This window comes from Ptiloglossa arizonensis, chromosome 7 (genome assembly GCF_051014685.1).
Source record: "Ptiloglossa arizonensis isolate GNS036 chromosome 7, iyPtiAriz1_principal, whole genome shotgun sequence".
NCBI lineage: Eukaryota > Metazoa > Arthropoda > Insecta > Hymenoptera > Colletidae > Ptiloglossa > Ptiloglossa arizonensis.
In genome coordinates this window covers 14,466,013-14,481,488 of record NC_135054.1, presented here as the reverse complement: position 1 = coordinate 14,481,488, position 15,476 = coordinate 14,466,013, and the positions used below count along the sequence as shown (strand labels likewise).

Below are 15,476 nucleotides of genomic sequence, written 5' to 3'. Positions count from 1 at the left end.
GAATGTGTCACGCTAAAAATTTAACGCGATATCCTAATATAGACAGAAATTACTTCTTTGGTGCTGAAAGCTCAGTCAATTGGTACATCGCGTGCGGTGAACACCCATGGGCGTTCGATGTATATGCTTAATAAATGGGGCTACAGGATTTCCGCACAGTGTACCGCCGAGGTTTGAAATCCTGGCGAGGAAAGGGCTGAAATCGATCCTAAAACGTAAATTACGCTGGAAGTCGAGTCTCGCGCGTATCGATTCCAGAGTAAGTGAAATCTCGAGCTATCGAGAGTGTAGACTGGCTCCGCTGTCAATTTCTTTTACAGCTCTCGGTAAATACTTATACTTCGGTTCAACAGTCTCTCCCTATTTCAGTAGGTTCACGAACTGAGAAGAAACGCAGAGCGCTATACCCAACGTTTCGTTGAAACTAATCTCGTTCGATCTCGAACAACGGATCGGTTCTCGCGACGCAGTTTTATTTTGTATCACGTTCGAGAAAGAAAAGAAAAAAAAAAAATAATCATAATTTCGTATAAAAACTTGGCAACAGATTGAAAGTGATACCGCGAACCAAATACCGGAAAATCCTTTTGTGCATCAAATATTCTACGTCGATTCGAATCCCCTGTTATCTCTTTCGATCTGCAATACACTTTTCTCATTAATACCTCCACAAAAACGACACGTGGTAACTGAATATTCATTCAATGATACAGTATTGAATTCGTACACGTAAAAGACCGATCCAAATTTTGTTTCGGTTCATCGGTTGTATAAATTGTCGGAACAAGTATTCGTGGTTTTTATTCGAAGTCGAACTTTCGCTTCAAACAAACGGGGAAAAAAATAGTTGTTTAATTTGAACGATTATAATAATCATTGTCCTACAATAACGCTACATCAAAAGTTAGATATCGAATACGACAACGAACGGTGTAAAATGTTCTCCTCGTTGGTTAATATTAATGAATTTTTTCTATAAGAGTATTAATTACAAGATAAAAGCTAAAAAATATTTTCTCCATTTTGTAGCGCGCGATAAATTTATCCGTGGAGTTGGTAACGCTGCGCATAAATTTATAAATAACTACAATTTACACGAACATTCCCAACGTATTAAGATTTAATAAACGTTTCTAAATTGAACCCCTTCCAGCGGTCGACAAATGTTTCGCTTAACTTTAATGATCGTTTAACGAATTCCCTCTGATTAATTCGAAATCTGTGACGTAAAGCGCGTTCTATTTAAAGAAGGGTTTCACAGACGGACGATGATTTCCCCGTAGTTTTATTTCTTTACGGTCGCTGGGTTGATTTCAGCCCGTCTCGTTTAAAGTATCGCGTAGCTTATAAATATTGAGCGCTGTAATATCTTATGAATATACATAAGATGAACAATCCGAGCGAGATATAACTGCTGTTAAATTTCGAATATCGATTAAGAGGCTGAATATCCTGGAAGAAGGTAACGCGCGTCGTTGGAGAATTACGCGCGAACGGTACGATTCCAAAGCGATGGGGACATTGTTTCCTCACCCATTGTTACGGAGCAAATTAGCTGGGAGGCTAGGCGACGATGAAATTTATTCGATGGCCTTGTGACGTTACAAACGTTCGAAGACATTTGGCAACCGTATGTAGCGAGCAACACGGGTCAATTTTACCCGAAATGAGCCGTTACCAGTTCCAACCGGTATCCGAATAGACATAGACGATAAATTTAAGGGCGGTTTCACGTTCGGGCGCTTCGCAACAAGAGGGCTATCTTCGGGAATTTATGAGGAAAAAATTAACGAACCGATCGATTCGAAATTTGTCACACGGGTTCGTCGATCGCCGGAGAATATTTGGAAATTTTTTCGAATCGATGGAATTGATGGTTCGTTGGAAAATAATTGTTGAAGAAGTCTTGGAATAATTGGCTGGAACAAGAGAGGTATCTTTGGGGATTTATAACGGAAAATAAACTTTCGAGAAGGTGGAATATTTTAAAAGTAATTTTAATTTCATTCGTGACATGTTTATTACATAGAATTCACATACGTATGCTTGCATGGTTTAAAAAATTTATTTTGGGTCAAACTGTAATAATTTGTAATAAAAGAAAGTAGCCAACCGATTATTTAAAAATATAGCATACATATCGCTGATTGTTTAGAAACATTTACAAATGTTTTACGAAACAAATTTAATCGCTTTTTTGAAAATAGTTAACAAGTGCATCGTTCGATCAAAATTTGTTTCCATTCTGGAAGTGATTGGCAATCGACTTTATCAGGTGCAACATAAAACCCAAAAAAGTTTTATTGAATCACCGAACAACATCAATCCATTGGAGTATTGAATAACGCTTGCAACAAACTGGAAAATTGACCAAAGAAAGGCTATCGAAAGCCTCGAATATTCTTCGAAAGTTCAACTCATCTGTATTAAAATTCGCGCAATATACGAACTTTAAAATTTACAAACTGGCGTTTCCTTACAGCGATGAAAAGTTAATTTCAATAAGATTTCCTTAACCGATCGTTTCTTCCGCAATAGCTTCGAATGAAACAATAAATATAACCCACAATGTAAAACCACCGCGAAGGAACAATCCCGCAATTTTGTAAATACACACGCACGGAAAGCTCGCAAATTCTATCGTACGTTCACCCTCGGAAGGGTTGTATTTAAAACCGACTCGTAACGCGAAAACGTATTCAAACGTGAAAAAAGCAGCGACGACACTGTACGCGTTAATTCCTCGCGCGCAAAAGAAAAAAAAAGAAAAAACGGAGCCGCGCGGATGGAATTCAACGCGGAGACGATCGATTCATTTCGTAGGAATTTTTCTGCTCCCATTGTGCCAAGAGTTTCACGATATCCTGTGTACAACGCGGGGGTGGCTGATAAAACGCCACGCCGAAGGCTCTTTCGTTTCGCATGCCAATAAATTGGCAGCAACTGGCACGACCGTCAGAGTTTCTCGAACTCAGTTTCAATGACTTCGCTCAAAGATTCCCGGGAGCGACGAAGCAGTTCCCCTTTCTCAAAGTTTACTTTCAATTAATGAAAAACGAGTTTCGTTGACCTGCGGCCGTCGGCTGCCTTCGGTGGCGAAACGCAGAAACGCGGCACGAGGGAGCGAGCGGAATTCTTGTCGTTTCTTTTCTCCGCTTCTTCGCCTCGTCCAACCGTCCCCCTTTCTCCCTCTCTCTTTCACCACCGTTCCGCGACTACTTCCTTCTCCTTTCATTTGTTAAATCGATCGACTTCCACGTCGAACGCGTAGGTATAATAAGCTGAATCTCGTAACCGAGCGATGAATTGATTCTTACGATGTACTGTTTACGTACAACGGTTCGTGTTCCTTCGGAATTTGATCAAAATGATAACCGGGTTGCTTCGATTCCAAGTTTACCGATCCTGGAAATGTCTAAACAAACTTGTATCGGATAAATTGAAAGTTCGAGAAGGACGAACGAAACGAGGATACGGATTTTTATTAAATACGGTAACGATTCTATTGATTTTAATAAATGGTCGTTTATATACAGAGTGTTGTATCTGATGTATTATGAGCTTGATTTGATCTTAATTAATATTAGTCGGTGTAGATTGATATTCTTCGTAGGAATGTATTCATTCGTATGTGTTGGAAAATCGTTAGTTTTGAGAGGTATTTTAAACTCGAATATTGCTAAGAACGTATCGTCGCTGAATTGTGATAAAATATCTGTAATTTTCTTGATCGAAGCAGACCGATTCGATTCGATAGAACTGTTAGAAATGAATGTTGTTTCAGAGCCATTAACGTCAACGAACGTAAAACGAATGTAAATGTTTTGTAGCCTGTTAATGTACATGCTGAATTATTTGCTAATGAATATAATAGACGAGGGTGAATATTATACGGCAATTTATCCAGCATCCGAAAAATTCATATTTTCGACGGTTTTAAATATTTGTGAAACCATTATCCTTTCAAAGTTGTTATTGTCAAAAAGCATAAAACGTAGGTAAATGTTTCTAGACATTGTTCATTTATTATAATGCAATTTCTTTGGCAAAATATTTAATACTTTCATAATTTACATACACATTTCCTCGCAATGACCGTTATTAAAAGAATTTAGTTTCAAAAATTGTGAATTACGATCAGAGATAAAAGTGTAGCCAAAATGTTGCACCGTAACTTTGGGAAATTGCCGCTACGTTGTTAAATAAAATTGACTAATTTACCTAACGAGAAAACAGGACACAGTGTTGTTAATTTTGAACAGTAATTGTCCGTTATCGTTTCGGATAATAATTATACCTAATTATCGTAATGCCAGGGAACATTTATTTGTTGACGACTAAACAATGACGACGAAGCTGTTGGTCGAATTAAATAAACAGTCGAGTGTCGTTCAAATTCATGATAATTTTCAAGCAGAAATGTTGTTATCCCAAGTAACCCTGCTCTCAAATTCGCTCTTCGTTTATTAACGTATTCTGGAATTTCTCTTCCGAAGTTCTCGATTTGTTTAACTTTCAGGAATCATCGGGTGGTTTGTGTTTTTAAATTTTCCGTCGGGGCGGATGTTTGCAATACACACACGGTAGACATTTCCCCTCAAACTTTCGAAACGAAGCGAATTATTGCGTGTATATTGAGTTTCCCAATTGATTACTGAATTTATTCCAGTTACTCTCTGACAGTAACTCGTCCAACTTTTCTACATATAATGCACGACGAAGTTATGGAAATGTTAAATATGAAAAATCGAAAGCTAATAGGTCAATTAATGAAATAATTGAACGCGTTTTGATATTTTGCGCGCAATGTGCGCGTTTCTCCATTAAGAATTTTCACGATTGCGTTGCTGTATTCTTTTTATTCAAATACCTAATGAATTACGTTAAATTGATATTTTATTAAACCGTGTATTACTTTTTCTTGTCCGGTAAATTCTAACGGTAGCTGTATTTAACAGAACGAATTTGTTCGCTAATTTTAAAACTTTGATACGTAGATAATGTTTCTCTTTGAAAATTAAAAATTCATTTCTATCGACACTTTTGTATCCTTTCGAATGAGACTTGAAGGAGACGACTCTCTAAAAAATAGAACTTTTAATTATAATATTTTTCATTTCAAAATAAGTAACTTTCTATATATAATAGATACGTTTTACATCTTTAAAATTAATACAGGTATAATGAATCGTTCTCGTGATAAACAAGTATAAAAAAAGACATCGATACACAATTTCGTTTAGAAATAAATAAATTCCTCTATATGTATGTACAAATTAAAACCACAAAACTCGCGTCAATAAAAAAAAAAAAGAAAATGTAAAAAACACGTGAAACGAAAATTACAGAAAATTGATTCGGATAGAGAAACGAATGGATTCTTCCAACTGTTCCCTTATAAAATAATTGAGCAGCGTTTCGGTTAACTTACGGTCGGCCAACTTCCAGTATTAGCCGCTCTTTCTGGACAGATACTGTCACGTAGCCTGTACAAGAGCGTGAACTCTGTTTTCATTAATTGGACATTGCCTCGTGGCCACGGACGCTCGATTTTAGCCAACAACCGAGACGGTTGAAAAAAGACGTGGGAAACTGCACGATCGGGAACCGGTAAAGACGTTGTTAAAGTGTTGGAAAACGGTTCGTCTGTCGTCGTTCATGCAGAAAGTCACGTACCGTGGATTTTACTCGTAGGTGGGAATAACTTTTTCCGAATGGACGTGCGATTTCGACGTCCCTTTCTGGCGAGCGAGCCAAAGCGCACGAAAAACTACTCCAGGGGAACGTCGTGCATTCACGACGACTATTCCTCGATAGGTCGTGAAATAAGAAAAGTTTGTCGTTTTTACGTCCCTTACTTCATTTAACTTCGTTTACTTCACTTTCTAATACGAACGGGGAAGCATTTTCGCTAAACATTCCGCTCCGCAACGGTCATTGGTACTGGTACCAATTTGGTAGTTCGTGGAACTCTTTGAAACTACCGTTTACGTTTCGAGGATCACGGAATCAGAACTAACTGGAAATAATAGCGTCTTGATACGTACAAGTGTCTGAGTACCTCTCGTCCTATTCATTTTATTTAAACTCGAGGCAGTACTCCGCTACCTATAAAAAGAGCTCACTCTATTCCACGTTTAACGCTTTGCGTTCAATTCGGAGTAATTATTTAAAAATCTTCGCGAAGCTTCGGAACGTGCACTTTCTAAACTGATCCAATTTCGTAACACGGCTGAAAAGAATTAACAGGCGTTAATTGATAAATACTCCGCGATTAATTTACGACAGAATTAACCAAAAGTGTACAATTTCATTGATAGAGTAACAGATACTTTATTATATCGATTACTTTGTCATAGTATTTATTACAACGACACTTTTGTTCTATTTCGATAAAAATACTAAATCTCGTCGTTCAATTACCAAATTTCGAAAAGAATTTAACATTTTCAATTGAAATTCGTAGCCGAGTTCCAAGAGCAAACGTTTAAATTATTTAAGAATCGTTTCCCGGCGTGGTTACATTCTCTCTGACGGAATTGAAGATGTTTGAAGGAGACACGCAGCTCATGTACCTGTCCATGTATACGCGTATCAAGCTGCTCCGATTCGATTCACATGATACTTGCACCCGTTGGAATTCCTGGGTTAACGGGTTAAACATATGTATCGACTTCTTCCCTGTTGATATTCATATATTCATAGCCGGTAACGTTACTGGATTTGTATTAACGCCACAGGTGGTGATGTTGATTTGACTTTGGCCGGTTCGTAAAACTTAGAACAATCGGCCAATCCAATCGAGAAGCGAAATTGAACGAGACCGTGCCGGAAAGAACAGAACCGGACAATAAAGTCCCTGTTTATTGCGATCCGCTCGTTCGTGTTCTCTTTCTACGATCCTCAAGGGAATAATTTAATAAATTGCTTCCCGACGTCCATCAAACTTATCGAAACCCCCGCCATTCGGTATCGAAATGCGTTTCATAAGTTCACGACGTGGCACGCGATTGCATTAACCATTCGTCGAGTTTCTTAACGCGATACGCGATCTATAGGAACAGACGTATTCAGGCAGGTGCACACAGAACGATTCTTCGTTCGAAATTGAATCGAGAACGTGGAGTAAATTTTTTTCATAGGAGACTTCGTTCTCGACGAAATCGATTTTGAAAATTCACGGAGCGCGCGACAGATTAAAGATGTCTGACCAGTATCGACCATTTCTACTTGCAGTGGCTCGTTTGGCTATGGACGAGTTTTGTATCGTGTTTTTCGTTGATCTTTTCTATTTTCTCATTAGTTGGAAGTTGAAATAAATATTACCATGCTACTATTAATTTCTACGAACGTAAGTAGAAATAACAGGTACTGGTCAGACACGGTCCAGTACTAAATTCAGTCCAGTTCAGTTTTGCATAAAGAATCCCCTGTATTAATTTTGTGAACATTTTTTTATTTTTTCACTCTTTGTTGTACATGAATAAATAATACGGACAATTTTGTGCACGGTTCGTTTATTCTTTTCGCATAAAAATTTATCAGGCCGTATTTAAATCACTCGCTATAAATCTTAAATTGTCATTTAACTGAATTTCAGCGAACCACTCGAACAATACTGCTGACGTAGATATTGTAATAAAATTTATATCCCTTTGTAAGCGAGCTTTCAAGATAAATTTCATTATAAAAGTACTACACTATTTGTCCATCAAATATTCAACGCGAATCTTCGGTTATCGCTCAGTCGGTTTTACTTACCAGTTTCGTTGCTTCAAAGTCCAGTTTCACAAGTTTGTAAGTGCCATTCTTGTAGCGCTACAGAATCCACCGAAGTATTCTTTGTTCCCTAAAAGTTTGGAGAACAAATTTGCGATAATACCGCAGAAATCAACATTTTAAACTCTCGGTGAAAATTTGAAACGATTGGCCCAGTTTCATTAATCGAGAAGGAATTTATTCTAAAAGCATTCGAATAACTTTGCACCTTTTCAATACTAAGACGAGTGAAATATAAAAATGAAATTTTCAACCCGCAGATAATACATTTCCAAATATAGTAATTCAAGTAGTGCGAACGATAAAATATTCGCGAATTTGAAACAGTAAAGGTATCACTTAGGAGAAACACCTATCGTTCAGAATAATCGATAGTCACCTATATCGATACGAGTGTCTCGCGTAAAGAATCATAAAAAAAAAACAAGCATTTCTTTCCCTCTCGTTTCAATTTATGAACGAAACATAATTAGTAAACATTAGCTCCACAAAGTGTCCTAAACGATCGAACACATACATTTGCGAAATACATTTCGTAATTTTCATTTTCGATTCATTTACAAAACTCTAGGAAATTAATATTGCACTCCAGTGTACAATATTATGCATGGTATACTCGACAATTTCTACGAATCGGGGACAAAAGCATCGTCCGCGTATTTGTTCCATTCTTCGTGATTTTTATTGCAAACGTTTCCAGTCGCACAATCAAATATCGTCGTTTCTGGAACATCATGGAGCCGACCTAATTTAGCAGCCTCCTGACGGTATCCACTGTGTTGTAAATATATCGTAGCCGGTTGCCGCGACTCGCGAGACTTTTATCTCTTTAGAAAGGGATTCGAGCGGTCCAAATATCCCAGATTCCGTGTAGCCGGGAATTTGGTAGAATTTAATTCCGAGACGTAGAAGAACCGGCGGGCTCTCGCTCCCGCTTCGTATTATCCCCGGCAACTCCTTGCATTCATCTTCCCTATCCGGGCGGTGTTCATACACGCGCGTGTATTCCCGCCGTTGTTGAAACAATGGCCGCTCTGTACGCCGATTCCCGCGTATCCTGGAACACGGCCATCCATTTTGATGTTTGGCCGTTGGAAAGTTTCGATACGAATGCACGATCCAGGAATCGGTGGCCACGGGTTCGTTCGATGGGTATAGCAACGCGTGGATGTCTTGGATCTTTCATAGTTAAAGCGATGTTAACACCGCCGGATATTGCTTTCGCTTTGTTTTTATTTTATTTAAAAAAAAAACATTCGAAAATCATATTTCGGCATTTGTACGAAAACTCGTTCCCTCTTAGAAGATTCTACAGTCGTTGTAAAAAATAGTAAATACTCGGAGCAATGAGATAAATGACAAATATAAAAGAAGACCTGGTTGATATGTGGAAGTAGTTCAGAATGCAACTTTTAGTAGTTATGAATATTGATTTCTATGGATTATTTTCCATCGTTAATGTCTGACGAGACGTTTACGTTAAGTTGACTGAACGAAAAAAATTCAGAGAGGGATGACTCGTAATATAAAGACTCGTAATTGACGAGCAAAGCTATGAAATGACTCGATATAAATGCATGTAACGTTTCGATATTGAAGTTGACCATTGCGAAGGGCAAGGCACTTCCTAAACACCGTGAGCACTAATATTCAGTTTATGCGAATATAAATTGGTTCGTGTATTTATTTTCGACGAGACTTGTATTACCGTGGCATTGTTCGGCCAAAGTCCTTTCAGAATTGCACGCCGACTGTTCACACAATAGCTATCCAAACTTTCGATTATCCAAGTGTTGTATTATTATTCGAACGCTCTATTCGAATAACATGTTCTCGCCCGAGCTTTGTTGTGCACTCATTTCCGCCCCACCTAAAGCGTCTCTCTTTCTCCCTTCACGTGGGAATTCAGAGTTAATTCTATATGGAACAATTTAACGCGAACGGGAAAGCAGAAACACGCGGCGATTATGGAAATGAACAAAATTGTTAGATTTAAAAGAGTAAACGTTCGTGATGGTGCAACGAAATGGGCAGAAAATATAGCACTCGTGAATAATGTTTTAACCTGTTCACTACTGAATTAATCAGTGGTAGAAAAAGCATCTGTGCTGAATTTATTTTGCAATATTTTTACTTATCAATATGTGCGAGGATTAAACGAAGAATATCACAGAATTGTCCGAAAGAGTCGAAAAGTTTAATATCAGCATTTAGAATAATATTGTTGCGGTGATGTTGAAACGCCAATCCTCTCTACGTAATAGTATCGATATTTACAAAATGCGCAACGTAATTGGTCATTAAAAGTGTGAAATAAATTATAATGGAACGTATGGACTCTGGTAATGAACTCTTGGAGGAGGAGACGAATGAAATTATAAAACGAAAATATTTAAAAGTAATTATTTTAAATAATCGCGAAAATTGCCAAGAAATATTCACAGTGAAATTTCTCGACGATTATTACGTGTATTAATTTTAATTTTTGGACGAGGAATAAAAAAAATACTATCTGTATGAAATATAAAGAGCAGTCGCCAAACAGTTCGCCATCTCCATTTATTGACATATAGTATTCGATGAAACATTAATGAAACGTAATAAATCATTACGTACAACAATATATTCTTCCATAATTAAAACTATTACAATGTTCCTGTATTTCCTCAGTTCTCTTATTATATCGCACACGTAACGACACCCTCATACATCAAAACTACACTTTTCACACAAAGACGTTGATCGTACAATCGAACGAACAAACAAATCAAAGTTAGAGAAAAAATGTTTAATTAACACGTCCCGTGCAAGATTGATTTCTGATTATACGCTCCAAAATATTGTGATTAATAGTTTCACTCCTGAATGAATATAGTACTTGGAATATTTACAATAGTGAGAAAAATATAATTATTAAGAAAAGGGTGTCAAGTATAAGACGACTTAGACACGGAAGCGATAAATGTACGTATTTGTTCACAGACACATGGTGAACTTTGTTCACGGTTTGAACGCAAAGTTCAGCGTGGAACGTATACACAGTTACGACACGGAACGTGTTAATCGATTCACACGATAATTATCAAGCGATCGAAGCACGAGATATTTTTGCTTGCAGTTTACGACAAGGATTACGGTCCACCGTCGATGAGGCCACCGGGCGAACCACCGGTGGACGCCCTGAGCCCGGGCGTATCCCATCGGGCTCAGCTCGTTCTTCATCTTTCGGTGAGTCTGCTGTCACTGCTACTTCCAGCCATCCGAAGGTGATTCTCACGTCGCGGGAACGGGGCTTCCAGTTCTAGTGTTTATTGGACGGTGACCAGACCGGAGACGGCTACCAGTTTCCGGTACGCCGCCTCCGGCTGGATGATGGACGAGTGCGACGAGACAAGACGCGCTTGAAATTATTTTCATACTAAAAAAAGTAGACGTATACAGAGAGCAAAAGAGGATATTATATATAAAAAATATATATATATATATAAAGAAATATAAATATAAATACAAATATAATATGTTGTGTAAGTATACCGCAGTGAATAACGAGAAGGAATCCTTAGGCTTACGGTTCGCCAGTTCGTTCTTGCGTGCGAGATGAGACTCTTCGCCCCCCCCCCCTCTTCGTGACCTGTGAATCCGCCGAAACGAAGAATAAAGAAAAGAAAAGAATAAAGAATAACTCCATCGGCCGGGTGAAACTCGCCGCGAACGAGAGGCGTCGTTCTGAGAAATAAAATCTTTCCGGGGGGGTTGTGGGCGAGGGGGCCGCCATCGTTGTCGCTCGGAAAAATTCCACGGCCCGCTCCCTCTCCTCGCGTCGTCGTAAACACTTGTGCTTCGAGCGTTTTGCCAAAAGTTTTATAATCAAAAAGAGAAAAAAGAAAAAAATAAAGGAAAAAAAAGAAAGGCGCACGCGCGCGTAGACGATTCGGGTTAGCTCTAGTTCACACGAGAACACGAACCGGCCCCGTGAGAGGGGGAGGGGGACGATGGAGAAAAGAAAAAGAACGGGAGGGAGCACGGAACGGTTTGGATTTTCTTCGTTTCTTCAGCTAATTACCTATGTAAATATCACTGATTTCATAAATATTCAGGAACGTTTTGTAAGAGTTCTCGATCCTCCCGTCGCGAAAACTCTCACGCTCTCCTCTCCGTTTGTAACCGAGCGATAGAAAATCTCCTTGCTTCGCGAGAACCCGTGGAAAAATGTTTCCCGCGCGCGGTGGGTCGTACGCTTTCTCGTTTTTTTTTTTGTTTTTTTTTTTCCGTTCGTTCGAAGGCGCAGATGGAAAAAATTCAAAGACAAGAATCCACCGATCGCGGGAATCGTTCGTCGAATCGATTCTCCGCGCATTTTCTTCATCCGTGACGCCCGACGATCTCATTACCTTGGAAAATGCGATTTTTCCTCCCCCCCTCCAGCAACCCGATTGCTCGTTCACCGCCCGACTGTTCACGATAATTTATCTCTCCGATCGCGAAGCAAAGCACAACTCTATTTCGGTACATATAATTGCATATACGTACGCATGAAGGGATGATAAACGAAACCATAAATATACATATACACCATATAATCGAATCGTAGTTGTGTTGGGACACGAGCTCCTCCGATGTTTCGTCGTTAGGCCGTTCGATCGACAGAAACGTGGATGGACTGACACGAGGGCTAGTCATACATACGTAATATAGCGCGAGACTATTCAGTGAAACTTAATGGACATTTTGCGTGTTCCCGCGTGCAAGATGGCGACGAAGGATGACGATATTTAACGGTCGTCGCGTAGCCTCGAATCATCGGCGACGGTGTCTTCGAGCGGAGAGCTTCGTCGTTTCAGTTCAATTATGCATCGCCGTGCATGGGGAAGAGCGTGTTTCTTCCCGCGTGCTACACGTCAACGACAATATTTTTAGCTTTAACGAGACTCAACGTGCGCGCGACGCAGAGGAAACACAATCCTGTGAAAAATTCAAGTGCGCTCCCGCGACAGTGATTCGTGCCTTTTGAGGGGGTGGGGGTGGGTGACGAAGTCACGTGACCGTGGGCACGTGACGCGTCGTTTCACTCGCTGCGCGAGACAGTTGCGCGGTAGCATTGCCGTTAACGCGACCACCGTAGCTTCACCGGAGCGTCTAACCTAAACGCGAGTAAACAATTAGTACGGCTTCGTGGCTTCTAACTTCGAAGTAGCAATGTTGTAACTTCGGCTTAAGCGAATCCGCGTTTACACGTCGAGGCTTATCTGGTTCCCATCGAACTGAAATAGCTTAACAACTTGTTCGTGTAACGAGCGACGGGATTATAGAATTGATACAAATTGAGGAAAAATTAGGTACCTGATCGTAGCACGGTCTAATACATTGCAAACAAGTCGACAAACGAAACGAACTTGCAGGTCGTGTCGTGAGATATTTTTATTCTTGGTATGCGAGATACAAGGAAACAAAGTGTAATTACTTTCTTCCGAAGCATCGAGCAATAGATTTTCGTAAATATTTCACTACCACGTCTCGGTTACAAGGACGTGTATAGGTTACGTTACGTGTACAGGAAATATTTTTATTGGACATCGAAGATTTTGTTTAAATTTTGACGCTTGGAATTATCACGATCGTTCCATTGTTTGACGCGTCTTTTTAACGTCCACGCAGTAACGCTAAGCCTCTACGTCGAACGAGTTTGAGCCAGTATATCGATGTAATAACTTGGTCGTAAAATACCGTTTACAGGGTATCTCACGTCGGTAGTTATGACATTGATGTTATAACTTTGGCGTAAATCGGATCCTGTAAACGTGGTAAATGTGTTCGAGGAGCTACGCGAGTTGCTATGAAACGTTTAGAACAACATAATTGTTCCAGAGATAGGGGATTGTTTCGTGGCGATTCATTAGATCGCGTTAAATGTTTCGGGAGGTTAGAATCGTCCTATCACGTGATCGGTTGTACGCTTCTGCGCATCTATCTCGCGCAGCGAGACCCACGAACTCGGCTAGTGGAAGGGGGCATGTCTGACACATGGTACCCTATTCCCCTTAAACGGCAAGAATCACGGTTACCGAGACGTACATCGTTTAGATAGACTCAACGCCACTAACCTTACACTTTGAGAACTCTTTTTCTGATCTACGTACACTACATTACTACACCCTCTTAATTCACGTAGTGAAAGCACGAACGAAAACACCAAAGGAAAACCGGATTCAAGACAATACATTATAGTAGTCTCTACGAACAAACGTGTTTTCAAATCTATTTCGAATTTCGTTCCAGTCGAATGCACATAGTCGATGATTAAGCGCACTGTCGCTGAAAAGTTACGAATCGTGAATTTTTACCGAAAACGTAGACAAATGTTACGAATTTCAAAATTGTAATCTTTGGATAGCAAAGTGTGACACTACCAGTATGTCGTCAACAGTTATTATTTTGGTCCAAAGAATATTTTCGTACGAAACTTTTTGCAGAGATTCATTATTCATTGCTATTAGTATTTTCAAGTATTTTGAAATTCGTCTACAGTCGATCGAAATGCTTACCGATCCAATTCTCTCGTTATGTTTTCTCTCATACACGAGACTTAGACAAATCTAAATAATAATACCATTCAGCAATTTATCATCTAACCCCTGTAATGTTTAATACTGTATGGTGGAATACGAGACGATTCGAAACTTTTGAGGGGTAGTGCACTCTTTTTAAAAAGGCTTTCGCGGTGTTCTATTTCTGGTCCGCAGCAATTTTTCACGTGTATGCTATGGATTCAGGCGGGAGATACGAGAAACGTTACGCGTCTTTGCCGATTAATTCTGTAAATATTGTAGATATGTTGTGCTGTGATCAATCTGAATCGTCGTCTTTTGCGGGGATGATTCGAGGCTGCGATTGTTAAAGCGAGTGCTAAAAGCGAGTGTTGTGAATAGCATGTACACTAACTGTTCGGAACGATACGACGATGTTCGTACGAAAACGTCGTTCAGTAGAGAAAAGAAAAAAAAAAAAACAAATTGAAGCTGCAGCGATCATAGATATGTCGTATTAAATTATTATGATAACGTTATTAATGTATCATGCCCGACGGTTTCGCTATAACGAGGAATTTTTATGGACTCGCTGGACATCCGCGATGCGTGAATTAGATATAGATAGTGAAACTGCCGGTCTGAATATCTTAATAAATATCGAATACATGACTGCCATTATAAATGACTATTTCATTATTTAACAACTTCGGACTATACCTATTCCCTTCGTAACATTTTTATTTTCTACTCGTTCCTTGTTACGTTGAACGTGAAACATATTACTTTTCATAGAAGTAAAATCGACGAAGGTAAGTTCCCAAGATTGTATTTAATGATCGTAATTAATATAGCTGTTTAAGTTCGGCAAAATTTATTATCGACCTTCGTAGTATATCTAGCCAAGTAGGGCGATTGATTAATGAAAATTAGAAATAACAATCTGGTCCTCGAAAATATAGAAAGATATATTCGACAAATATTAACAATGGTATAACGATTGATTAATTGTTCAAGATTCTTCGAGATCTCTAAAGATTTAGCTAGGCAAGAGACAAAGAAATTTGATCTTATCATCATTAATAAAATATTAGTGGCTTCGAGTAAAACGCTTTAACGTGCACGAACGAATTGAGAACACCTAGTAAGTTATGTATTTTATTAATGTGCAAT

The 15,476-nt window shown here is 39.1% G+C and overlaps 1 protein-coding gene across 5 annotated transcripts in view; it reads left to right on the top strand.

Annotated features, from left to right (window-relative positions):
• Positions 1 to 14,982, top strand: part of LOC143149301 (neurotrimin) — a 306,423-nt gene extending 291,441 nt beyond the window's left edge. For all 5 annotated transcript variants that reach the window (XM_076316532.1, XM_076316529.1, XM_076316530.1 and 2 more), the window contains one exon: positions 10,898 to 14,982. In XM_076316532.1, the coding sequence (XP_076172647.1) occupies positions 10,898 to 11,049 (152 nt within the window). In that variant the 3' untranslated portion in view covers positions 11,050 to 14,982. The remainder of the gene's footprint in view (positions 1 to 10,897) is intronic.
• The last annotated feature ends 494 nt before the right edge of the window (positions 14,983 to 15,476 follow it).